This window comes from Leptidea sinapis, chromosome 23 (assembly GCF_905404315.1).
Source record: "Leptidea sinapis chromosome 23, ilLepSina1.1, whole genome shotgun sequence".
Taxonomy (NCBI): Eukaryota; Metazoa; Arthropoda; class Insecta; order Lepidoptera; family Pieridae; genus Leptidea; species Leptidea sinapis.
The window spans coordinates 1,556,801-1,583,944 of NC_066287.1; the positions used below are offsets into that span (position 1 = coordinate 1,556,801).

A 27,144-nucleotide genomic window follows, 5' to 3' on the forward strand; every position below is an offset into this window, starting at 1 on the left:
TGGGAAGGCAGAGATATATCAAAAGCAACGCATATATTGGCAAAACAAGTCGTGCAGGCAGCTGGCAATATTATATCTCAATAATCTGTTGAATTCCACTCAAAGGCGCCAAACTTATTTGCTTTGCAGAGGGGCAAAGTATACATTTGAAGAAGTAAGGTAATACTTGAATTTTACGTAAAATTTAATATCTCACTTTTAAAAAATAACAGCTTTTCAAGGTTAAAGTAAAGAATACAGATATCGATTTAAGATCACTTCGTTATACATGTCGTCGGCCGATCGTTAGATTGGCCATATCGTGCTATTCCCGGGCACATAGTGATACTAGATGATCGTGATCTAACCATCTTACACCAGTAGAACTAACGAGAATATAGGATCGAAGCGACCTTATGTCAAAATGATAAATTTCGTATTCTTGTAACACAAATTGACGTTCCGATTTAGGGAACTTGTATGATGCGTATTCACGTAACAAGATAGAACGTCAATTTGTTGGGAGATGCTTATTTTGCAGAATTTTCACGTTTGATTGAGTTACCACCTCTAAATATCATCTAATAGAGCATAGAAAACCTTTTTAATAGGAGTAGTCAAATTTTAGTCCTCTTAAAACAATAGAAACTTCGAGCGAGCTTGTCGTTCTAATGTCGTTGGCGCGCGGCTCCGATTCAGTTAACGTTCTAGGGAAATGATAGGAGAGTACCAATCTAGAGCAAAACGTGGGTAGGATCGAAACTTAGCTGCGATTTTGAAATTACGAGAATAGCACCGCAGGCATATCGTTCAACGCTTAACGTTTGACGATTAGGCCAGCGACACTTGGGCATATCGATTGTCTATGGTGTGCAACGCTTTAAAATTTGTGATTATATAAAATGACGGTAGATACAATTTTAGGTACTTTATAAAAAATATTTTGAGATTTACTAGTGTACAAGGATGATTCGGTTTTCGGCGGCCGCTGCCGCGGTTGTTATCGTCGGTCCACCCGACCCTTTACTGTCTAGTACACCACCCGACTTTACTAGACCCATCGCGATATGGCCGGCCAAATCAATGATCCGCCTACGACAATACAATAAATATAGTGAAAGTGATACGTGGCGGGTATCGACCTGTATTGTTTATAACTACATTATTAATTACACTAAAAATCAGTACATTTAGTTTTGTGTTCCTATTTTGCATCGTACGCTTGAACTAGGGTGTGTTTTCCTTAGAATGATCCCAGTGCTTGGGCTGTTGCAGTAGCCGATGTGATACTACAGGGCATAGATATTTTCACACCAAGTTCTGTAGTACCGATCCGTATACATATAACAACCAGTTCAATTTTAAATTAGCAGTGAACTGACAACAACGGGCGTATTGAACCTGGGTTTAAATGTTTGGGCAAATCTATAAAAAGGAAATGTAAGCGTGCCCACACTGTACGTACTATGGTGCCCGGGCAAATTCTTTGCAGGTCATCAAAATCGTCGAGCAGCTTTCAAGTCCTAATAATTTTTTATAAGTCTAGGTGATTTTAGAGTTGAGAGTTTATTTTATTTTTTTGTAAAAAGGTCAAATGCTACGTTTTATTTATTTATTTCACAGTGCTATCTATAATCAATAAGTTTAATCACAAAAAATTTTAGGGAAATAAGTGTTTTGTACGAACAAATACAATTAATTTATAACGAAGCAAGAGTATGCATACCAATGCAAGTACACTACAATAATTTGACAGCAGTTGAAGACGCCATTTTTGTATTTGTTTCGAAGTCACAACGCTTTACCGCTCCAAATAAATTTGATGCCCTTGAAACAAAACACTGTTTAGTAGGAGAGCAAGATGTAGAAAGGCTAATGAAGTTTTCGAAAAAGGAATCGGTTCTACGTTGGCTGTGGTTAGAATGGCGGGGAAACATGAAACAAATGAGGTTGCCATATTTGCAAATGGTGGATGTCGAAAATAAGGGAGCTAAGCGAAATGGTAAGATTTTATTTACGGTTCGTCAAACAAAATTGATTTATTTAAGTAGTTTGACAGCAATCTAGCTTGATAGTAAGACATAACTACAAAGATAAAGGAATTTTTGGTTCTATTATTTTCAATAAAGAAAGTGCACATATTTTGTTAATTTTAACTTGTACTGAATAAGCCGAACTTCGGCTAAATGCCGAAGTTCGTAAACCGAACGTAAAACGAAGGTTGACCCATCCCCACTATATACCTAGTCTTGTCTTTATGAAAACTAAATACTGAAACAAAGAAGAAAAAAAATTCTTTCTTCGAATTATTTCCCTTGCTGCTTTGACCACCTTTTTCGCACGAACACTACGTGGACGGCCAGATCTTTTTCTGTCACAAACAGAGGAGGTCTCATTGTATCTATTAATAGCCCGATAAACAAACACCTATTAATTATTATCAATTACTGGACAATTGATACTTATCATTTTATGTCTCAAGGTGACGAGCGTATTTATAGTGCCGGTCAGAATCAGGGTTTTTCAAGAATCCTGAGCGGCATAATGGATAGAGCGTCTCAATTACCATCAGCTGAACGTCCTGCTCGTCTCGTCCCTTATAGTCTTTAAAAACGAACCTAGCTACAGCAACACCTTTTTTGTTCGTAAAGGTGGCGTTGCTAGTGAAATTACTGGGCTTACGAGACTTGACATCGAATGTTTCAAAGTGACAAGCATAATACATAAAACTTTTATTAATTTTCATACCATTAACACTACTGCTTATTCAACTTTAGTAATTTTTCGGTTAGTAGTAGGTGCAATATGGATGTAATATTATATAGTATTAAAATATTTAAATAAACTTTGTTAGTAAGTTTGGTTAGGTTGGTTAGTAAGTTATTTCATTTTTAACGATCCCTTTCATGGATAGTCCTCCAGTATTTTTTAATCTTTTGGACAATTCATCGGCCCAGCGTTTCTGAGATATACCAATTCTCTTTTTCCCTTCGGACGTAGCCATTTAGTGACTGAGTGTCCATCTATTGTCTTTTCAGGCGACAAACATTTCAATTGAATTTCAAGGCATCTGTAATTCTGGTTCCTTCTCTTATTGTTTTGTGTCTGACTTCATTTCTTTTTCAATTTTAGCATACTGTGCTGTCGCTCAGATTTATATTATTAGATTCTTTGGATTCAATCAATGACGTTCTATACACATATGAGGACGTATCTTTCGCAGTCTGATACCGGAACGGCAAAAGTGTATTTAAAGACAGTGTAAGCACACTTTTGTCCTTAGTAGTGTGTCAACTGTCAATTTTAGAATCAACAAATCTGAACTGAATAAATATTTTAGAGTCCGTTTCCCGAAAGAAGTCTCGCAAACACGGCGCTGCATTCATACGAAGATAACATGCTACTAGCCTCGCGATTATAATATACTCTTTGGACCCTGCAGATGTTGACTCCCCTAAAATTACAATATGTGATATAGCATTAATTTTAATTGTTTTAATAAACTGATACACTCAATAAAATAATACGTAAATAGTTCCATTAAATGCCACGGCACTTTTTTCAAAATACCAACTCTACATTGCTGCTTATTGACTAAGAATATTTAAAACAACTGGAGTAAATTCGGCAATGTATAGATAAAGCAGTCGAAGCTTGTTATAGTGTAATTTGTGGCATGTTGCATATTTCGGCTTTGTTTTTATACAACGTGATTTTTCTATATCTTAGATCATTTCTACGTCAGTAGTAGGGATTCGCCGGTTCTGGCTCACAGTAGTAGTGGGGATGAGCCGGTTCTGCCTCCCCGGTTCTGGCTCACTTGTTCGTGATGCCTACTAAAAAAAAAAAAAAAAGAAGTTTGGTGTCGAACTGGGGGTTTTGATGTATTTCCGAGCGATTGCGCTGATCCGTTTTTCGATATCTCTTATAGTTTCAAAGTTAGCTTTTTAAGTTAAACAGATCCATACTCATTACTAATCAGTGGTAATTAACCTAATGATTGGTGAGCGCCTCAATGTGAATTCTATGAATGTGATAGATGTAATTAGTAAATTACCTCTCACATTCGTTACTAAGATTAAAACGACAGTTTGTGCTGTGTGTCTTATTTATGTTAAAAGATTATAAAAATAAAGTATATAATAAAACATCGTTGCAGATTGTATCATTTTCAAAATATTTGATGAAATCATTCAAAATCTTCTTATTAAACTCAAAGTATAGATACATTAAACAGTAGTCGCTAAATATACTGCGTCAAATAAATTCTTTACTCTTGTAGTATTGTAGATATACATTCTGCAATTGCTTTGTAAAAACCTCGGCTGGAATCCCTAAGCTGGACGATCATATGAATCGAAGTATTGTCCCATATCATGTTCATCAATGTGTATTGTAACAACCCAGTGAGAGCCTGGCTTATTTTCACTATCTATATCAAGTCAAGTGAAAAAAATCTTTATTCACTGTAAAACATTATAAGTTATTTAGTGCAAGTCAGGTTGAAGTACAAAAGCTACAATGGCATACAACAATATTCATTAACAAAATTTAGAAAATTAATTCCAACTATCTTTATCATTCAAATAATCTTTCACATTATAATAGGCCTTGGATGTTAATTTATTTTTTACGATACATTTAATTTTTTTAATAGGTAAGATCTTACTATCATTTGGGAGTTCATTATAAAATATAACACAATCCACATTAAAATATTAAGATATTTAATTTTACGGAGCCTAGTAGATGGAATTGCGAGTTTATGTGGAATTGCGAGTTTATGTTTGTCTCGAGTATTGACATTATGTACATCACTGTTCTTTTTAAATTGGCTAATATGTTCATGAGCGTATAGGAGGTTCTCGTATATGTACTGGCAGTGTAATGTCATAATATTAATTTAACTAAACTTTTCTCTCAATGAACCCCTTGAACGCATTTTATATATTGCTGACAATATAACAGGGCGTAACAACGTATATCGACTATCGGTTTGCTGCGTAAATATTATTTTGAATACTGAGATCAATTTTCTTCAAATAATTCTGTATCTCGATTGTATTCAAATTAGTTTAGAATAAGCTCTTGTCAGTTGAGGGATTGAATATTTATGCGGTTCATGTATTTTATTCATGTATTTAAAAGTTATTGTGTTACAACTTACAATAAAACAAAACATCATTTTATGTACTTATATTAATTCAAAATTATAAGGCAATATAGTAGTAAGTTTAACCAAAAATAATACACAGCCTTACAAACGATCAAACATAAACATAACTGCGGTAATCTATGGAAACATTGTGATTTTTATCAATTTTATTGTATAAGAGCTTATTCAAAACGAACTTTGGTTTTTGAAATATGTAACTTGAGTTAAATGATATAGCTCTTTGTCATTATCTTGATGTAACAAATTTTGAGATAAATAAAATAAACTTTGGTTTCTGTGATTACTTCCTTTCGTGAATATATCAACAATCCGACAATCAGACTTCCTCATCAGGTCATCAATTATTATTAGGATTAGTTTAAGATTTCCGTCAAACATATTATAGAGATCAGGCAGTTATATCTTGAAAGTAATTAACATGGTTGAGATTTTATAAAGGTTGCTATATATCATCAAAGCATCAAGTGATTTAGATAAAATTTGTGTCACTGACATCATTCAAAAATTTTATAAAATTATTTGCGAAAACTGATTATCCACATCCACAGACAATGCAACTTCTACTACAAAAAAGGTTTCAAATAATATAATGAGACAATTTATTGTTAAACAACCATTTATTGATTATATTTCAATATAATAATTTATAAGTAAACCAAAATACAGTACCTACATCGTAACTTACTCCACAAGTTATGTATCTAATCCTATTCTTTTCAAAAAAATTAATTCAACCTTAAAACTTATATAATATTTTTTTATTTTATGATGACTCCAAGCTAATGTATCAATATAATTTGCTTAGATATACCGTTTGGTATGACAAACTAGATTTATTTATTCGTTGAGTGAAAATATTATGCTTAATGACTTAAATCTATGCATTGAACAATATTCATTCTTATTTTCAAATAGGCATATCTTTTAATTTTCCATTTTCATATACTTACTTAGTTACACTTTTATTAAATTTGAATGTGAATTGTCCAACAACATCTAATGCATGCGTTTACATCTAAGTACTTTGTAATTAATTCATTAAATATGTTAACTTTGTTTTCATCTTTATAATTATGGTACCGCACTCTATTAATTGACTTTTGGATAGCAAACAATTTTTTCTGTAATCATAGGTTTAGAAACGCAAATGTAAATCAAGTTTGATATCCGTGTAAAATTTTTATATATCAGTGTACAATAACTTTAATTTATTTCGAAACTTATTTAACTAGTGAAAGTCATTGCATTAGAGTTTTAGAAATATTCAATATATAAAATCCCAAATTAATAGGTTTATTGAAGAACAATTTAGTTTTTCGTAATTGAACTGCAACCAAATTCTCATTTTAAAATAGATAAACTATGGAATTCTATCTTGGCAATTAAATCTTGTACATTTACTCTTTTTTCAATCTTTTCCATTGTTCTTTATACACTGATTTATTCATTAATTTATAAAAATATTTTCGAAATCAGCTGTAGGTAGCTTGTTTATGCATGTTCCTATTTAAATCTATGTAATATTGTAACTATGAGCTTTCTTTGAATTTTAAATTTCTATCAATATTTTGTAATTTCTGTGTGTGCGCGTGTGAAGGGCCCATATTGGCACACCTAAAGTTCTTTACCCGAAATTGTTCTTCCTAACTATTTGTAATCCGAATGATCATTCTTCCTAAAAATTTTCATCCTAAAGTTTTCATTCATACTACATACATATATACTACTACATATACATACGTAGTGCTACCGGCGATGCTCATATCACTGATGTTTCCGAAAATTGTAATTAATAACATCATTAATGTAAATATATTTAAACTCCTACTGTTTTTTATCATAACGCTTTTATCCCTAAACATACTCACCATAATATTTTCACTCATACTCAGAATGAAACATTTACCAAGTGTAATAAAAAATATATGTGGGTAGAAGATTATATTTATAGTTTCAATGATTATTATTTTAGCTTGGTATACCTATAATCTTTTATCTTATTTAGATTTTGTTTTCTGAAATATTACTATAAATAATAGGTGTTGCCCGGCCTGCGGCCGGGCTCATATGTATTTATGTTCTAACTTAACCTAACCTACCTTTAGTTTCTAGAAAAGGATATGGTTATAAGATCTAGATTCTGTTTTCTGAAATATAACTATTAATACTAGAGTGAAAAGAAAATACATCGACAAAAATGATAGAATTAAAAATATATTGATTATTTGAAAGCTATAGCCGCTAATATTAAACTTATTTAATTGAAATGTATATATGAAAACATGTATTTAACTACTTGTACCATGGTACTATTATTCTTATATATTATACCTACATGTTATGTGAAAACAAAGTTAGGCAAAATTTGTGTATACAATATTGATTATTATGAATAAAAAGAAAGCTAAAAAATCATTATTATTTGGAAAATTTAGTCTTAAAGTTTGAAATTGTTCTTTCTTCAAATATTTGACAAGTTTGTCTAAACTGAATGAAAAAAATTTAATCGAATCAACATATTGTCAGTTGAATTTTACGATTATTTAATTTTATAGTTTTTGTGAATGACTTGTATTTTTCTTACGTTTGTGGAATAATATCAATTACTTTTTCAATAGAATTTAATGCATGAACAACGGAAAAGATATTATTCAAATCATCTTACAAGTAACATCTGTAAAAATAACGTAATGCAATTATATAGTACTTTAAAAATCGTCACAGTTAATGAATCAGCTTTTTGTAGTAGAATAATTTCATATTAAATTAAGAGTAAGTAAATCTTACCAATTACAAACATTAGAATCACCAGAAATGTTTTTGAACTCTATCAAAAATGATTTGATATCTTTATTATTATTATATCCGTTTGTTACATAGGTACGCTTTTGAAGTTTTCCTCCATCCAATTCGGACATGATTTAACCATTCATCAAAACCATGCTTACACACAATTTTTTTAATTTCCATAAAAATACTTGTGTCGTTATACGTAAACTTTGACTCCAATGATACTGAAAAGATTTTGCAAACTTAGTTATTGAGTACTTATTGTGAGATGAAACTCAGTATTTAAGAAATCAAAAGTAATTTTAAAAAAGAAAAAAAAATCCTCACCGTACATTATAGTGCAACTACATTTTTGAAATTAAGATTCATTAGGAATATTTTTATTTCTTGAAAAAAATCAGTGTGCAGAATAAAATTAACATTAAAATTTGTGAGCAATCGAAGAGATTCCTCAAATTGATATCATACCATTTTTGATAGAGATATTTCAGAACCAAATCCTTTTCTAGAAACTAAAGGTAGGTTAGGTTAGGTTAATCTACTGACAATATGTTGATTCGATTAAATTTTTTTCATTCAGTTTAGACAAACTTGTCAAATATTTGAAGAAAGAACAATTTCAAACTTTAAGACTAAATTTTCCAAATAATAATGATTTTTTAGCTTTCTTTTTATTCATAATAATCAATATTGTATACACAAATTTTGCCTAACTTTGTTTTCACATAACATGTAGGTATAATATATAAGAATAATAGTACCATGGTACAAGTAGTTAAATACATGTTTTCATATATACATTTCAATTAAATAAGTTTAATATTAGCGGCTATAGCTTTCAAATAATCAATATATTTTTAATTCTATCATTTTTGTCGATGTATTTTCTTTTCACTCTAGTATTAATAGTTATATTTCAGAAAACAGAATCTAGATCTTATAACCATATCCTTTTCTAGAAACTAAAGGTAGGTTAGGTTAAGTTAGAACATAAATACATATGAGCCCGGCCGCAGGCCGGGCAACACCTATTATTTATAGTAATATTTCAGAAAACAAAATCTAAATAAGATAAAAGATTATAGGTATACCAAGCTAAAATAATAATCATTGAAACTATAAATATAATCTTCTACCCACATATATTTTTTATTACACTTGGTAAATGTTTCATTCTGAGTATGAGTGAAAATATTATGGTGAGTATGTTTAGGGATAAAAGCGTTATGATAAAAAACAGTAGGAGTTTAAATATATTTACATTAATGATGTTATTAATTACAATTTTCGGAAACATCAGTGATATGAGCATCGCCGGTAGCACTACGTATGTATATGTAGTAGTATATATGTATGTAGTATGAATGAAAACTTTAGGATGAAAATTTTTAGGAAGAATGATCATTCGGATTACAAATAGTTAGGAAGAACAATTTCGGGTAAAGAACTTTAGGTGTGCCAATATGGGCCCTTCACACGCGCACACACAGAAATTACAAAATATTGATAGAAATTTAAAATTCAAAGAAAGCTCATAGTTACAATATTACATAGATTTAAATAGGAACATGCATAAACAAGCTACCTACAGCTGATTTCGAAAATATTTTTATAAATTAATGAATAAATCAGTGTATAAAGAACAATGGAAAAGATTGAAAAAAGAGTAAATGTACAAGATTTAATTGCCAAGATAGAATTCCATAGTTTATCTATTTTAAAATGAGAATTTGGTTGCAGTTCAATTACGAAAAACTAAATTGTTCTTCAATAAACCTATTAATTTGGGATTTTATATATTGAATATTTCTAAAACTCTAATGCAATGACTTTCACTAGTTAAATAAGTTTCGAAATAAATTAAAGTTATTGTACACTGATATATAAAAATTTTACACGGATATCAAACTTGATTTACATTTGCGTTTCTAAACCTATGATTACAGAAAAAATTGTTTGCTATCCAAAAGTCAATTAATAGAGTGCGGTACCATAATTATAAAGATGAAAACAAAGTTAACATATTTAATGAATTAATTACAAAGTACTTAGATGTAAACGCATGCATTAGATGTTGTTGGACAATTCACATTCAAATTTAATAAAAGTGTAACTAAGTAAGTATATGAAAATGGAAAATTAAAAGATATGCCTATTTGAAAATAAGAATGAATATTGTTCAATGCATAGATTTAAGTCATTAAGCATAATATTTTCACTCAACGAATAAATAAATCTAGTTTGTCATACCAAACGGTATATCTAAGCAAATTATATTGATACATTAGCTTGGAGTCATCATAAAATAAAAAAATATTATATAAGTTTTAAGGTTGAATTAATTTTTTTGAAAAGAATAGGATTAGATACATAACTTGTGGAGTAAGTTACGATGTAGGTACTGTATTTTGGTTTACTTATAAATTATTATATTGAAATATAATCAATAAATGGTTGTTTAACAATAAATTGTCTCATTATATTATTTGAAACCTTTTTTGTAGTAGAAGTTGCATTGTCTGTGGATGTGGATAATCAGTTTTCGCAAATAATTTTATAAAATTTTTGAATGATGTCAGTGACACAAATTTTATCTAAATCACTTGATGCTTTGATGATATATAGCAACCTTTATAAAATCTCAACCATGTTAATTACTTTCAAGATATAACTGCCTGATCTCTATAATATGTTTGACGGAAATCTTAAACTAATCCTAATAATAATTGATGACCTGATGAGGAAGTCTGATTGTCGGATTGTTGATATATTCACGAAAGGAAGTAATCACAGAAACCAAAGTTTATTTTATTTATCTCAAAATTTGTTACATCAAGATAATGACAAAGAGCTATATCATTTAACTCAAGTTACATATTTCAAAAACCAAAGTTCGTTTTGAATAAGCTCTTATACAATAAAATTGATAAAAATCACAATGTTTCCATAGATTACCGCAGTTATGTTTATGTTTGATCGTTTGTAAGGCTGTGTATTATTTTTGGTTAAACTTACTACTATATTGCCTTATAATTTTGAATTAATATAAGTACATAAAATGATGTTTTGTTTTATTGTAAGTTGTAACACAATAACTTTTAAATACATGAATAAAATACATGAACCGCATAAATATTCAATCCCTCAACTGACAAGAGCTTATTCTAAACTAATTTGAATACAATCGAGATACAGAATTATTTGAAGAAAATTGATCTCAGTATTCAAAATAATATTTACGCAGCAAACCGATAGTCGATATACGTTGTTACGCCCTGTTATATTGTCAGCAATATATAAAATGCGTTCAAGGGGTTCATTGAGAGAAAAGTTTAGTTAAATTAATATTATGACATTACACTGCCAGTACATATACGAGAACCTCCTATACGCTCATGAACATATTAGCCAATTTAAAAAGAACAGTGATGTACATAATGTCAATACTCGAGACAAACATAAACTCGCAATTCCACATAAACTCGCAATTCCATCTACTAGGCTCCGTAAAATTAAATATCTTAATATTTTAATGTGGATTGTGTTATATTTTATAATGAACTCCCAAATGATAGTAAGATCTTACCTATTAAAAAAATTAAATGTATCGTAAAAAATAAATTAACATCCAAGGCCTATTATAATGTGAAAGATTATTTGAATGATAAAGATAGTTGGAATTAATTTTCTAAATTTTGTTAATGAATATTGTTGTATGCCATTGTAGCTTTTGTACTTCAACCTGACTTGCACTAAATAACTTATAATGTTTTACAGTGAATAAAGATTTTTTTCACTTGACTTGATATAGATAGTGAAAATAAGCCAGGCTCTCACTGGGTTGTTACAATACACATTGATGAACATGATATGGGACAATACTTCGATTCATATGATCGTCCAGCTTAGGGATTCCAGCCGAGGTTTTTACAAAGCAATTGCAGAATGTATATCTACAATACTACAAGAGTAAAGAATTTATTTGACGCAGTATATTTAGCGACTACTGTTTAATGTATCTATACTTTGAGTTTAATAAGAAGATTTTGAATGATTTCATCAAATATTTTGAAAATGATACAATCTGCAACGATGTTTTATTATATACTTTATTTTTATAATCTTTTAACATAAATAAGACACACAGCACAAACTGTCGTTTTAATCTTAGTAACGAATGTGAGAGGTAATTTACTAATTACATCTATCACATTCATAGAATTCACATTGAGGCGCTCACCAATCATTAGGTTAATTACCACTGATTAGTAATGAGTATGGATCTGTTTAACTTAAAAAGCTAACTTTGAAACTATAAGAGATATCGAAAAACGGATCAGCGCAATCGCTCGGAAATACATCAAAACCCCCAGTTCGACACCAAACTTCTTTTTTTTTTTTTTTTAGTAGGCATCACGAACAAGTGAGCCAGAACCGGGGAGGCAGAACCGGCTCATCCCCACTACTACTGTGAGCCAGAACCGGCGAATCCCTACTACTTACGTCTAGATAGCTGTGAAAACGTCAAAAAAATAGACTTTAGAACTAACCTCTATTTTGAGCAATTCACGCACACTAACACAAAGTGTCATACAAATGCCATTCTTTATCTGTTGTTTAACAGCAAGAGAGAGTCTCTTATCTCTATCTAGACGTATAAATTATCTAAGTTCTATATGTATAGAACGTCATGTCAGGTTCAATCAAGGATCCTGAGTGGCACAGCTCACTTTTTGTCATAAAAACAAAAATTTCAGGCTATAAAGACATGGGTGAAACTTGGCGCGATGAACTGGAAATGCCAAATTTAAGAAAGCAGTGCTACCAGCTCTACGAAGCCATTTTGCCGTTATACAAATTGTTACACGGCGTCGTCAGATATTGGTTACGGGAGTATTACGGTGAAATTGTTCCCAAATATGGTCCAATCCCAGCGCATTTACTAGGTAAGCAGGTAGCTAAGGATAGCTATAGGAATATATAATTCTATATATTTATTTATTTTTATTTAATTATAACGAATTCGACTCACCAATCTTTTTCGTTCGATGGCGAGTTGACGACTCATATAGCCGAATAGTTAGTGACCCTTACTACTAAGCTAGAGGTTCGGGTCCGGGTTCGAATCCCGGTAGGTGCAATCATTTATATGATGAATATGGATGTTTGTTTCCGAGTCATGGATGTTCATATGTATTTATGTATGTTTAAGTAAGTATATTGTTTTAAATATATCGTTGTCTTGTGCCCATACTATGCCTAGTTTGGGGCAAGATAATTTGTGTAAAAGTGTGTCAAAATTATATTATATTAGTTAAGCCGCGTCCGCTGCGCCGTGTTTTCGTGTTTGTTAACACAAGGACATGTTTTATAAATAGATTCGGGGCGTGGCTTAACAGTTTTGTTAAACAAAACATCTTAACATGTTTACCGCGAGAAATGGATAACATCACCTGCGTTCACCTGCGGGGAGGGAAATAAACGAATAATTTGTTAACGTTCACTGAATGCAGACGTAGGTACCTATCATTCGTAGCTAGTAAATTAGTATTAGTAGTAGATAATTCTATTTGGTTTGTTTGTGATGGAGTGGAATAAGGAAAATATTTGTTTTTTATGCAACTGATAATATGTATAAATACATAAAAATAAGTACAAAAAGCTGGATGCTCAATTTTGAAATGAGACAAAAACAGGTGCAGCGGACGGACAGTTTTGCTGACATTTTTTTTAACATGTTTTGTTAAGACATTGGCTTTAGTTAAAAGAGACAATACTTTGTACAATGCACATAATACATCTTTTTGAGGTGAAACTTCTTTGTTGGCGATATCTACATTATTGTGTAGGTATGTATATACAGGTGTCCGAAAGTTATGGGACATGAAGGGAAAGTACCTTAAATACCGTAGATAGGGTATTTTATTGAAAGAAGACTATGTTATTTTTAAAAGTTAGTAATTCTGCATTGAAATATTTTCTAAAAATTACTTGCCTGAACCGACTTAAATGTAAAAAAACACCCCCATAGTATTTTAAAAGAAAGGACCAACGTAAAATGTTTGAGTCAAATTTCAACAAAGTTATTTATTGTCGACGACGACGTTCGTAAAGTTGAGATATTATCATTCCATAGATAGCATTGATTATTCGTAAATAAGTACCCACTTCATAATTAAAATACTTATAACATAGTTTTTTTTAATTTAAAAGCGATACGAGAGCGTGGGTGAGTTACAAACAGAATTGTGCCATATCATCATCATAAAATGATAAGAAAATCAAAAGGCAGCGGACTCATTAAAACATTGGCGATTTGCGTAAGACAGGAGGGATCACATTTTGAGTATTTTATTAATTAATTTACAAAAAAATACTCACTTAATTGACTACTTTCTCATATCTACATATCATAAAAGTAGGGGTGTTTTTTTACATTTAAGTCGGTTGGATTCCTAGACGAGGCTTGTAATTTTTAGAAAATTTTTGAATGCAGAATTACTAACTTTTAAAAATAACATAAAGTCTTCTTTCAGTAAAATACCCTATCTACGATATTTAAGGTACTTTCCCTTCATGTCCCATAACTTTGGGCCGCCCTGTACATACCTAGGCGTATTCACGTTCTGACAGCTAATGCGTGACAAATTTTGATTTGTCAGTGTGTGTTGCGTTGGTAGTGGTTAATATTCAAAATACTAAAAAGCATATGTAAGCGTGACGTGACTGTTTACGACAATCAACTTTCGGTTACAGTAGTAACAATAGATTCAATTTCCTTTGCTATTCAAAGGTTTTCTTTTTACATTTCCCGCAACTTCAGAAAAGGTTGAGCTTCAATGAGAAGAAGTGGCAAGAAACTCATTGCTACTCTTGCAAATCAACAATTATAGCTTCATCGTTTTACAAATCATTTCAACTGCATTATATGTAACGTGATGCAACGTAAATACTCTAACGTCAAATACTAAATGCCTTACACGAGTAAGTCAAAAAAGTAAATCTTATTTCTATAAACGAGCAATTCTTGTATATAATTATATATATAATATGAATCTCGGAAACGGCTCCAACGATTTTAATGAAATTTAGTATACAGGTAGTTTCGGGGGCGAGAAATCGCCTACTCCTAAAATCGATATTCGATATATCGTGGCATTGGTCGTGTCGAATCCTACTCTTAGTTACATCGTATTCAATGTCGAAGCGACGATTGAGCGAACAAAACATTTTTCGATATTATCGGCTCTAACCCTACTCTTACTTGAAAATGTCAGAGACGAATATTCGAATTCGACAAACAATCAAACGTCACTTTTACGATAATCTCAACGACACCTTCTAAGCTGTCGTTGCTATTATCGTTTCAAGTTATATAGATATATTTGCCATACAACATACATACTTAATAAATTTTATTAAAATAATTATATGTGATTTACTATTCAACAGGATTTTTTTACTACTAAGTAATCTAAGTCATTTTGTTGATCGTTTATGCGTAGAAATAATGCAAATGGCCGCCTGAGATATAAGAAGTCGACGAGAAGGGCTGAGTTACTTTTTTTTACATTTTATTATCCGCAAGTTTTATATTATTTATTCAATTTTAAATGGTCATATTCAATTCATTACATAATATTAACATTTTGTGTAAATGATACCAAATTGGTGGTGCAGAGTCTGGCATGGTCCTTAGCGCCTAAACTATGTTTTGACTTTTGACACTTAACAGCGACATAGCACAGATAATATTTAGTTTTTCAAGGTTTGCGCATAATTCATTCACTCTAACATCGTAGAAAAATCAAAATAATGGTCTATGGTATACGATATGGAATGCGAACATTTGTTAGAGTAGGGTAGGTGCGATATATTCGGGTTATTATCGTATCGTTCCGAATATTCGTTGTCGATTTTGCGAGTAGACCTCCAGGTTTCAATGTTAAAAATTGTAGTTTTAACCGTGTTTTAATGAGAAACAGCTACAATACCATTAGATTATAAAGGTAAATTTCGCCACTATGTACAAGACTATATACAAACTGCTCTTTCCGATGCTGGCAGTGCTCTTCTATGATACCTACAGCCGATATCCCTTGTCATTGTGGACAGTTTCTAATTGTATTTCCTTGTGAACTTAATCTCCTATTTCATCACCATGTAGGTCAAAGTTTCAAAAATGCTTGAACAAATGTTTATAATTTATTTCTTATCAAGTGCCTAAATAAAAAGTTTCATGGTTTTATCATAATGACGAATTTCCATACAAACTGCCATACCCTATTTCAACCCCTCCATTTATTTTTCTGTATTAAAAAGTAGCTTAGTAAGTAGGTAGTGGTAAATTTTATCAAAATTGGTTCGGTGGTTTAGGCGTGAAAGTGTAACAAACAAACTTACATTCACATTTCTAATATTAAGTACTTAGGGATTAATAAACTTTAAATATAGAAATCTGTTGCTGTCTCTTTTATCCGCGATTACTTTTTTTTTTGCCACATGTTTTACCCTTAAATCTACACACAACATATTACATTTTGTATAAATAGATATCTATTATCCCTCTACGTGTTATTGAAATGCCTTACACATTATTACCGCATCTCCAATTCTATTTGTAAAACGAATAACTCGAAATGGATTCGATATTGAGATTTTCCTTCGAATGCCTGTATTCAATATAAATATTTGTTACCTAATATTATTAATACTTTCAGGCTGAAATTTAATAGTACGTATAAGAAGGTAAAATCATTGGTCTTCTTAAACACTTTACTTTCTTAGCTTAGCCTTTATCTATGTACTAGCTGACCCAGCAAACGTTGTATTGCCGATATTAAAATCGCGATACAAAAGTAACTGTTGATCGTAGATGGGTGAAAATTTGAAGTTGTATGTATTTTTTAATGTTGACTCATAATCAAATAAATTTAGAACAAAATGTCAAAAAAATCTAAAAAAAAAAATTTGGTGTGGACCACCCTTAACATTTAGGGGGATGAAAATAGATGCTGTCCGATTCTCAGACCTAGCCGATATGCACTCAAAATATCATGAGAATCGGTCAAGCCGATTCGGAGGAGTTCAATGTTTAACTCCATGACACGAGAATTTTATATATTAGAAAATTATGTAACGGAAACTTTAAACTGTTGGATTGATTTGAAACTTTGCACACTTATCAAGGACCAATGACAACAATTTTAACATTCTGTTTCACTTTTATTAGCTTAGTATAAGTAGGTATGTCTGTTTAGTGCCAGATTAAGTAAGCGCGGGGCCCCAAACAAATTATTTCAAAGAGCCCTTGATATAGTAGTCGATTACCGAGTGTCTGACATGAATTGTCTTAGTAGGAATAGTTGTAAAGTTTCACACTTTTATGACATCACGTACATTCAATATACAACATCTTAAAAAACTTTATCTACACTCATGCTTTAAATCCTCTATTAAAGATTCTGAAACAGTTATCTTATTACCAACATTAAAACACCCAATGTTATGCCTTTATGCCTTTTATTGCTCAATGCGTGGTATCTGTATGAATTTCAAAAAAAGAACATTTTCGTTTACGCGCGTTCCACACTACCAGAACATGGCGCGCCGTAAAAAAATAAGTAGGTTATTCGAAACCCCGCCATTTTTCTTGAAAAAATGATCGATTCAAGTTTTGACAGCACACCGCCGGATATTTTAAACGCTGCAAAATAACATAATAAGTGAATTTTAATAATTGCACTATACAAATTGTAAATTACTACTAAAATTAATAATTCTTTCATTAATACTTAGGTTATTTGTATGTAATCAGTAAGGGATGATATTAGGTATATTAGGTATACTAGGGCTGGCTGTTTTAATGTTAGCAGTAGCGGCTCGGCTTCGCCTCGTGTGATAAACCCACATTCGTGTTTTAATACTGAAAAAATTTACGCTCAGTCAGAGATGAGTGGGTTTAAATATGCGGGGCCCCTTTTGTTCGGGGCCCGAAGTAATAGCTTATTTTTGCTACGTGCTTAATCCGGTATACTTAGAATGTATGTCCATAACCTACACGCCTGAAAGTTTATGTGTCAACCAAATAGTAACGTTTGCAAAACAAAATTGTACACTTGCTTCTAAGTAAAATTCAATAGTTTACCAAGTCGTTCTATTAAATAGCTGTGAAAATAGCAAATTTTCTCTTTCACATAGAATAAAATAGAAGTTTAAGTGTTTATTCACCATAGGGAGTGACAATAACAAAACATATAGCAGCAATAATTGGTAAACGTCAAGAAGCTACGTCAGTTCGTAAAGGGGTTTGACATGGAGAGAAGAACTGCTCAGAAACTCCCAGCTGGTCTTTAAATCAAATATCCCGCAAGCTTTTTGTGGCGAACTAGACTTTCTTTTTCTCATATTATATATTTGAATGGACTTTATAAATAACACTCAGATGGGAATGCTCTGTTCATTCTCTCTGTTATCAATGTGGTAAAAACTATCTTTAATTGACAGGTGATTTATGGTCCCAGGACTGGGCAGCATTGGCCGAACTAATCTTACCAACGACAATAAACTTGGATGAGCGTATAAAAAAATTAAACTGGACCGCGGAACATTTGGTAAGCTAGTCTGTGAAATTATTATTGATTGCATCACAAATATCGCCGCCATCTTAGTTACATCATATTGACGTACAAAATGGAGGTCTAACCCACATCAAGAATATTTTAGCTCTGAAGCCTAACGGGGGTTTTTCTTTTAATCGAGTTTATTGAAAAAATGATTTAAATATTCTTCTTGCATAGTATTTTGGTTTGAGCTGATGGTCTGGTTACCAATGTTCTCAATAAGTCAATCTAACTAACTAATATTGACATAATGTCCAGACTTATTTTTTTTTAACGGAAGACGAGGACAAGCGAGCATACGGGTCACCTGATGTTAAGTGATCACCGCCGCCCACATTCTCCAGAGCAACTCCCTGTAACAGCAGAGGATTCCTCTAAGGCCGGAAATGCTCCTGTAAACGGTAATTCCTTGAAGTACTTAAACTTCAATATACACCAATCGAAAGCCTAGTTTGCAATGTGACGACGATGAAGACTGCTTGCTGACATTATAATTGGACGTAATTCCTGAAAAACATTCCAAGCAACAAACATCACATTTTAAGGAATTTGTTTTTAAAGTTTAATAATTTGACGTTTGAGTGTGTTTGTTGCATCATTTTACATTTTACATATTATATTACAATTGAAATGATTTGTAAATCGATGTAAATGTAAATCTTGATATAAAAGAAGGCAATGAGTTTCTTGCTACTTCTTCTCATTAGCTCAACTCTTTACGAAGTAGCGGTAGATTCAATAAGATATTTTTTTTTTTTTTTGACATTCATAAGTGTCATTTCCGTGACCTACGTGAATAAACTGATTTTGATTTGATTTTAATATTAGTGTATTCCATACATGTGGGTTGGGCTACTAAGTTATGATGTGATTTAAAGAATGACAGTAGGGCTGCCATTTTCTGTCAGTCCGTTAATATGAATCACGTGACCAGTTTTGTGTTCTTAATTAAATTTCGACATGATTGTGGTTTGGGACGTTTTTCTGGAATTACGTCCAATTATTATAATAAAGCTTTTTATAATTCCATGCAAGTATGTATCTACTAATTTATCTTACTTCTAAATTACTATCTAAGGTGTGCAAAAAGCTTCCTTCAAAGAATTCCTTTAAAGTAGTTTCTACTTTTTTAAAGGAATAACTTGATTTCTTTATATATTTTTATATGTTAAAGGTGAGAAGAGCTGAGGATTTTTACCTATCCCTGGGACTGCCGTCAATGACAGACTCATTCTGGCGGGAATCGATATTCTCTCGCTTGAACAACTCTATTCGTTGTCACGGGACTGCGGCAGACATGTTTAAAAATGGCGACTATAGGTTAGTTCACTATATTTAGTTAACCCTCATATTTCGACAACTTTTAAGAAATATATTGCTGTGATAATCTAAAAATAAAACTCATAACTGACAAGGGCCCTCAGTTTTAAGTTACAGAAAAGTGTAATTACATATTCATAAAACTTTGTACAATGTACGTGATTTCATATCTTGCGTATAATGCGTAGTTAGTACCTACCAGATTTGATTTCGAGCCTAGAGATCTCCATAAACAAGTCAGCCCAGTCATGGCTAGGAACCCTGCTCACTGAGCTAGAGTTCCGGGTTTCGAATCTCGGTCAGTGCAGCATTATTACACATAAAATGGATATTTGTTTCCGAGTCATGGATGTCATATTGCTATAATGGAAAACTTTAAATATCTATAATACTCGGTTACATTATGTTTGGACCTGACGTTGATGACGTCACATCGCCGCTTTTTTACGGTGTGCAAAACAAGCATCACTATGATATTATTATTAATAAATAAACTACGATTTATTTTTTCACTATTATAGACTGAAGTAAAGCTGTTGTGATGCTGATTATAATTATTAGAATGATGAAAAATCAATACAACAATCTGGGCTTAGTAAAAAAAGTATGGCAGAACTGTTATAGCGACACAGAACAACAGAAACTGCAGAACTATTAACAAGTCAAAACTTAACAATGAAAGTTTCAAAAACAATGTAGTGATAGTACGAAAATATCACGACATGTACCTAAGGGTAATGAAACTACACACCGTACTGACGCAACAGGACGAGCGTGAGTGGGTGAAAGGGGAACGAGAGAGGACTTCACGTTCCAGCGAGGTCCAGAGATAATGTGGCCGTGTAGTATAAATTTACGAGTAGGTACGAGTTCTACTGTCGCAACAGTACTGCAGAAATAGCTGAAGGGCGATGTGTATGGCGCTGATGTCGCACAAGAAAACAGTATACATTTTTGGTTCCGAGGAGCCGGAGATCAAACGGGATAATGAAGAATTAAAAGCTATTGTGGAAGTATTCTTCACCAGTGGGAGGATCCTTTACACTGGATGCCGGCTAGTTTATGGGTACCATAACGGCGCCTATTTCTGCCGTGAAGCAGTAATGTGTAAACATTACTGTGTTTCGGTCTGAAGAGCGCCGTAGCTAGTAGAAATTGCTGGGCAAATGAGACTAAACATCTTAAGTCTCAAGGTGACGAGCGCAATTGTAGTGCCGCTCAGAATATTTGGGTTTTCAAGAATCCTGAGCGGCACTGCATTGTAATGGGCAAGGCGTATCAATTACCAACAGCGGAATGTCTTCCTCGTTTCGTCCCTTATTTAAAAAAAATGCGGGTCCATCGCAAATCCATCTTGATTAAGCTACAGGTTTCGGTGTATGTGGTAAAACTCTTTTGATACACTTGACGCTAATCGCAAAAGTATAAATACAAAGGTGGGTACATCATTGATTGACTGAATGAAGCAAACCAGCAAATATCCGACGTTAAATGTGAATGGCTGAACCAGCACAATAATAAAGGGATTTTTAAATCGTATCATTACCGTACGTACGTTCGATAATAGCAAGAGCTCAAGGCAATAGTTGAACCCTGGAAAACCAAGTAAACCCTGCCCCAAGCAAAAAGCCCTTAGAAAAAATATGCGTGAATGTTTGGTGGTACGCGTGAATGTGTTGTTGGCTACATCTATTTAAAATCAGGCCAACCGATTACGGCAGATATCTATTGTAAGCAACTGCAAGCTATGATAGAAGAACTGCTAAACAACTGAGGCTGGTCTGAACCACTGCTGCTTGACATCTAGGACAACTCTAGAACACACAAGCGCAACAGGCGGCACCTAAGCTAGAGGCCGTCTGTAGCTACAGTTGGAATATCTGCGATACAACGTACTCCCCGGACCTTGGTCCAAAGGATATTTTTTTTTCCGGATTTGGGTCATATTATATTATGTTTTTTTAAGTAAATATATTTATTTAATCGAAGTCTTTACCATCCAGTTACCATCGTTATCTACGCATTTATTATAGCATTTCTAGGGATTTGGACTCCATTAAGTCTGCGGAAGCATTTTGTATTGCTTTGTGGTATAACCACGTAAAAAATTCCCAACATTACGACCCCAAAAATCAGTTTTAGTGAAGAGTGAAAATAATATACAAATATTTTCACTCTTGACAATATACAATTTTGACATTACGTGCTAGATAGCGTTGCTGGCTTGTGCATACATTTTGCTGTTTTAGTGAATTGACACATTGTAATTACAGATTATTGTATTGTTTCAACACGACAATTAACTTTGAAGATTTGTACGTAATTCATCATGAAATGGGACACATACAATATTTTATGGCATATAAAAATCAACCCGGATTATTTCAGGTGAGCTTATACGCGCTTCACTCGACTATTTTTTGGTAGAAGAAAATCTGATGTTTGGAAATTAGATCTTGTAGCATTTGTCTGGATTTTTTTATTTCATAAATATCGTAATAATAGTTATGTTTATTCTTTGTGGCAAATTTATAGAATCATATTGAGATTCAGTTAAATAGGATTTATAACAAGATTTTGGGTTTCTTATGTTTTACATATTTATTTGAGATCCTTTCATAAATTATTTGCCTAGAGAAATGTATTCCATAAACATAATTCCTTGATCATTAGCTTATTATACATATTTTTTTTAAATATTGCACATTTTTAAATTTTTTACTATTAATTTTTTTTTGGGTAATGGTGTGACTCCTTTAATAAGTAGTACATGTTATTGTATAGATTTAAGTATTTTTATGTAAAAATTTTTGGAAGTCCTAATGAAATATAAATATAATATTGTACTATCTACGCGCCTCAAAACGGCCACTGGCAACCAAAGCGCTGGTACCTATTTCGGTCAACGGATCAGCCAAGCTATCCAACGCAGTAATGCCAGTATTCTTAGTACAGTTTCCCGTTATGATAGTTTGAATTTAATATAATAATAGTGTTGTATATATACTTATCAAATTTGTTTTGTTTGAATAAATTCTAATCTTTAATGCTTAAATATAAATAAATAAATTTAATCATAATATTATTTGAATGATAAATTCAACACGACTTTTCAGCAAGCAAACACAGCTTTACATGAAACAATAGGTGATACAGTAATGCTTGGAGTGAACACACCACAACATTTGCATAGACTTGGACTTATCAATGATAATGAACTATTCGATAATAACTCAGAATTATTTTATAAAAACATCGATAAACAGCTACTAACCAGATATAAAGAACAGAATATATTTAATGTTAAAAATAGCCAAAATCCGCTGAATACTGGCAATAATCTGAATGAAGAAAGTATTCAAAAATATGAATCGACTAAGATAATTCCAACAGTTAGTTCATTCGATAATGGAAATGAGTATTCTGAAATGAAAACTATGGGTTGGAAAATTGTAAGAAATTCCAATGATAAAGAATCTGCAAATTCAAATAAGAGGTTTAACAGAAATGATATTGACGTTAAAATATCAACAGACGATATTCTAATGCTCAAGCATGCTTTAGGCAAGATACCGCAGATACCATTTGCACTTGTTTTAGAAGAGTACAGATGGAGATTATTTGCGGGTGGATTGGGTTCAATAAATAATGATTTTTGGAAGTTGAGTCGAGAGTTGCAAGGAATAGACCCTGCTGCAATGAGAGGAGAGGAAAATTTTGATGCTGGAGCTAATTACCACGTAGCTGATAATGTTCCATGTGCGAGGTATGTACTGGTATATTCAAATTTCTTGCTAAAATTTTACTGATAAATAATATTTAAGAAAAAAGATATAATTTTTTTGGGAATAATTAATTTTTAATAAATTTAAGAAGATTAGATGGTTCATTTTTGTACGAATATCTTAATATAAATATCTTTTGAAAAATACTATTTATTAAGATTTTGCAATAATTGAAGAACATAGAAAGAAATTTATATAATGAACACCTCCTAGATATTTTTAGTCGTACGTTGCATAACGTATTCTACCAATCTTAAGAAGAAGAAGTCTCGAAAGGCTTAGACAAATGATCGTAAATAGAAACTCAAAACTCAAATAATAAATTAGGTTTTGGTGTTAAAAGATTCGATATTCGAGAAGTTTATAGCGTCGTTAATGTGCCACGACGTGCGCTACCGAGACTGGTCACTGTCCGAGTTAACTGGCGCTGTCCACGTTGTCAATCGTTTTGTATGTACCAACCCTAACGTTCCGCCCAGAATGAAGTATCAAGGAGACCGCTGAGTTACGCTACTGTTCTATTACTTGTATAGCTCTATTACTTGTATTGCCATAGTAAATGTATGCATCGCTAAATCTGTGACTATGGACAAACTGCCTCAGGGTCGAAGATATGTCGTCATCCGTTCCTGGTTGAGCGATGTTTTTTGACAACGCCTTTTAAGCAACTTTTAAGTGATTTAAGGGCTTAGTTAAATTTGTTTTTTCAAAAACAGTGCGAATATACCTTTTCATGGGAGGAACGCCAGGAGACGGATACGGAGAGTCGGCGCTACTCCCTCCCCTAATCCCTCTCTCTGTCAAACGATACTATGAAATTTACCAAGTTTTTTATTTCAAAGTATCCAAATGACCATGATTTTTCAGATACTTCTTAAGTAATTTCCTGCAGTACCAAATATTCGAAAAGCTTTGCAAATCAGTGGTGAACGGACGAAGAAATGCAGAGTCACTACCAAACTCTATACCACTATATAGATGCGATATATATGGCTCAAAAATCGCAGGGAAAATACTAAAGTAACTATGTCAAAAAATATTTTTAATATAATCATTGTATACAGGGTAATTGGTAATAAGTCCTCTTCCTGTGAGGATGTGATATTATTTCCTTAGATAATTTATACGTCTAGATAGAGTCTCTTGCTGTTAGACAACCGATAAAACAAGCCAGAAATATTACTTTGGTGTGCGTGACGAGCTACGCCTTACACTCGCGATTTGTATGACACTTTGTGTGTAGTGTAGTGTTCGTGCATTGCTCAAAATAGAATTTAGTTCTAAACTCATTTAATTTCGACGTTTTGATAGATGTGATAGTCTATCTAGACGTAATGATCTAACATTCTTTCATTATTTTTTTGAGATCTTATTTCAAGGAATGTGAAAAAAAAAGTAAAATAAAAAGAAATAGTTCACTTTTGCATAATGCATATGGGGGTAAAATTATCACAAATACCTAGTAACACTGAAAATGTTTAGAAAACGAAAAACGGCTTAGGTAATGTAGAAAGTTACCAATACGTTTTTCGAAGTCGCAGGGCGCCAGGTCAGGACTGTATGGCGGATGACTCATTATCTCGACACCTGCCATAGTCAAATATTCAACAGTCCGTTTTGCGAAGTGCGCTGAAGTATTGTCGTGGTGAAGGAGGATCTTGCTTCGAGGGCGCTGCTGTCAATTTTTTTCCAAGACAACAGGCAAACAGCGATTGACATACCAGTCTGCAGTAACTGTCCTTCCATCTAACACAACTGTTGCGAAATGAACTTTTTGACCAAAGAATAAGGCAATCATCTTTTTTCCTTAACTTCTTTCTTTTTTTACCTTAGTTGGCCGATGGTCGAAAGAAAACACCCACTGAGCTGATTGTCTTTTGGTTTCGGGTTCGTAGCAATCCAGCTTTCATCACCTGTGATGATGTCAGATACAGCATTTGAGTCACCGACATTGAACTTATCTAACATTTGGTAACACCAGTCCATGCGAAGGTGTTTCTGGTCGTCGGTTAAAGTATGGGGAATTCATCTGGTACAAAGCGTCATGACGCCTCAATGTTCGTGTAATATTTGTTGAACTTGACTCATACCAATGCCTAGGCTTGCCCATATCTGCTGATAGGTCACTCTCTTATCTTCCTCTATCATGCGTCGCACAGCACTGATGCTATCTACAGTTGTCGCTGTTAAAGGACTTCCCTCACGCGGATCATCATTGATAATTGTTACGTCCACGCTTAAACTCGTTAAACCAATTGTAAATAGTGGCACGAGATGGTTCATTAAGAAATGCTAATTGCAGCATATCATATATAGCTTTGTTGTTGAGTAAGCCCACAACGAGTCATAATAAATCATTGACCAAAAATTGTCTCGCGTTAGGTTCATTTTCACGTGTAACAAGAGTTTAAGATTTGCCGCCAATTCACAAAAACAAATGACAAATGAATGCAATACACTACATTAGATTAGGTACGAAAGAGTTCTAAAATTGAAATTCAAAAAAAGTTTTCATTAGCAATGTTTCTAACTGGCCAGTTCTAAACATGTTCAGTGTTACCCACGTAGCCCTCATAACGGGACTACGTTCAGTTATCAATAACCCTGTATAATGTAATTCTTCTGTATGACACTAATGCTTTTCATGTTAAATCTATCGGTAGGTACTGCGACTTCGTTTGCAAAAAAAATATGTTAACATGTTGTTTTTTTTTCAGAGATATTATGTCGCGTGGGTCATCACAGCATTGGCAAGATATACTCCAGGAGGCAACTAATATAGACGCGGTATCAGCCAACAGTATTATAAACTACTACACACCTGTTTATAAGCTACTAAATCGTATAGTAAATAAATATAACATACACATAGGCTGGTAGCTCATACTCATATAAGGCTGCATGTCCACTGACGCGGAGAACAGAGAAGTAGAACGGAGCTGTGCAAATTTTGACATAGTAAATACAAAAATGTATACTCCGCAAAATCTAATCAATGGTAACTTCGGAAAAATAAATTCTGTGGTTTTATGAAATTAGTGAAAGATTTTTTTACAAAATATGTCGATAATAATAATAATGCTGTTAATTTGTCTCAATGATATCAGGGAAATAAATTATTCAACCAAATATAATATTCGATTCATTAGCCTTTTTGCTATGCAAAGATTAATAAATATTTGATGTCTATTTTATTTTTGTTATGTTATTCGATGTAAAAATAAATGTATGGCATTAAATTTTGTTTTATTTATTTACTCAAGTAGGCAATACCTGGGTCACATTTGATTATTTTAATATTTAAGACACTCACCACGATTTATAGAAGCGGGAACATTATGACGACAAATAGGTTACATGCAGTGGCGTAGAGTGCCTTGGCGGGGCCCAGTATAAAAAATTGTTTGGGGTCCATATGCAGGGTAAAGATTTCTCACAAAAGAAAAAAATAAAAATAAAAAATATTAGTACG

General features: G+C 32.5%; 1 protein-coding gene across 1 annotated transcript; it reads left to right on the top strand.

The window, feature by feature from the left end:
- The first annotated feature begins 1,825 nt into the window (after positions 1-1,825).
- Positions 1,826-26,775, top strand: LOC126971253 (angiotensin-converting enzyme-like). Its single transcript, XM_050817449.1, has 8 exons — positions 1,826-1,981; positions 12,703-12,891; positions 18,452-18,558; positions 19,742-19,887; positions 22,161-22,275; positions 23,004-23,653; positions 24,540-24,692; positions 26,390-26,775. Exons 1-8 carry the CDS (start codon positions 1,855-1,857, stop codon positions 26,550-26,552), a joined length of 1,650 nt encoding a protein of 549 aa, XP_050673406.1. The 5' UTR covers positions 1,826-1,854; the 3' UTR covers positions 26,553-26,775.
- Positions 26,776-27,144: the final 369 nt, after the last annotated feature.

Bases quoted from the DNA above. Each gene is read 5' to 3' on its own strand.
- LOC126971253 (XM_050817449.1), top strand. From the start codon at position 1,855: ATGAAGTTTTCGAAAAAGGAATCGGTTCTACGTTGGCTGTGGTTAGAA. The intron at 19,888-22,160 runs GTTAGTTCACTA...TTGTAATTACAG, and splicing joins TTTAAAAATGGCGACTATAG to ATTATTGTATTGTTTCAACA. The intron at 22,276-23,003 runs GTGAGCTTATAC...ACGACTTTTCAG, and splicing joins ATCAACCCGGATTATTTCAG to CAAGCAAACACAGCTTTACA.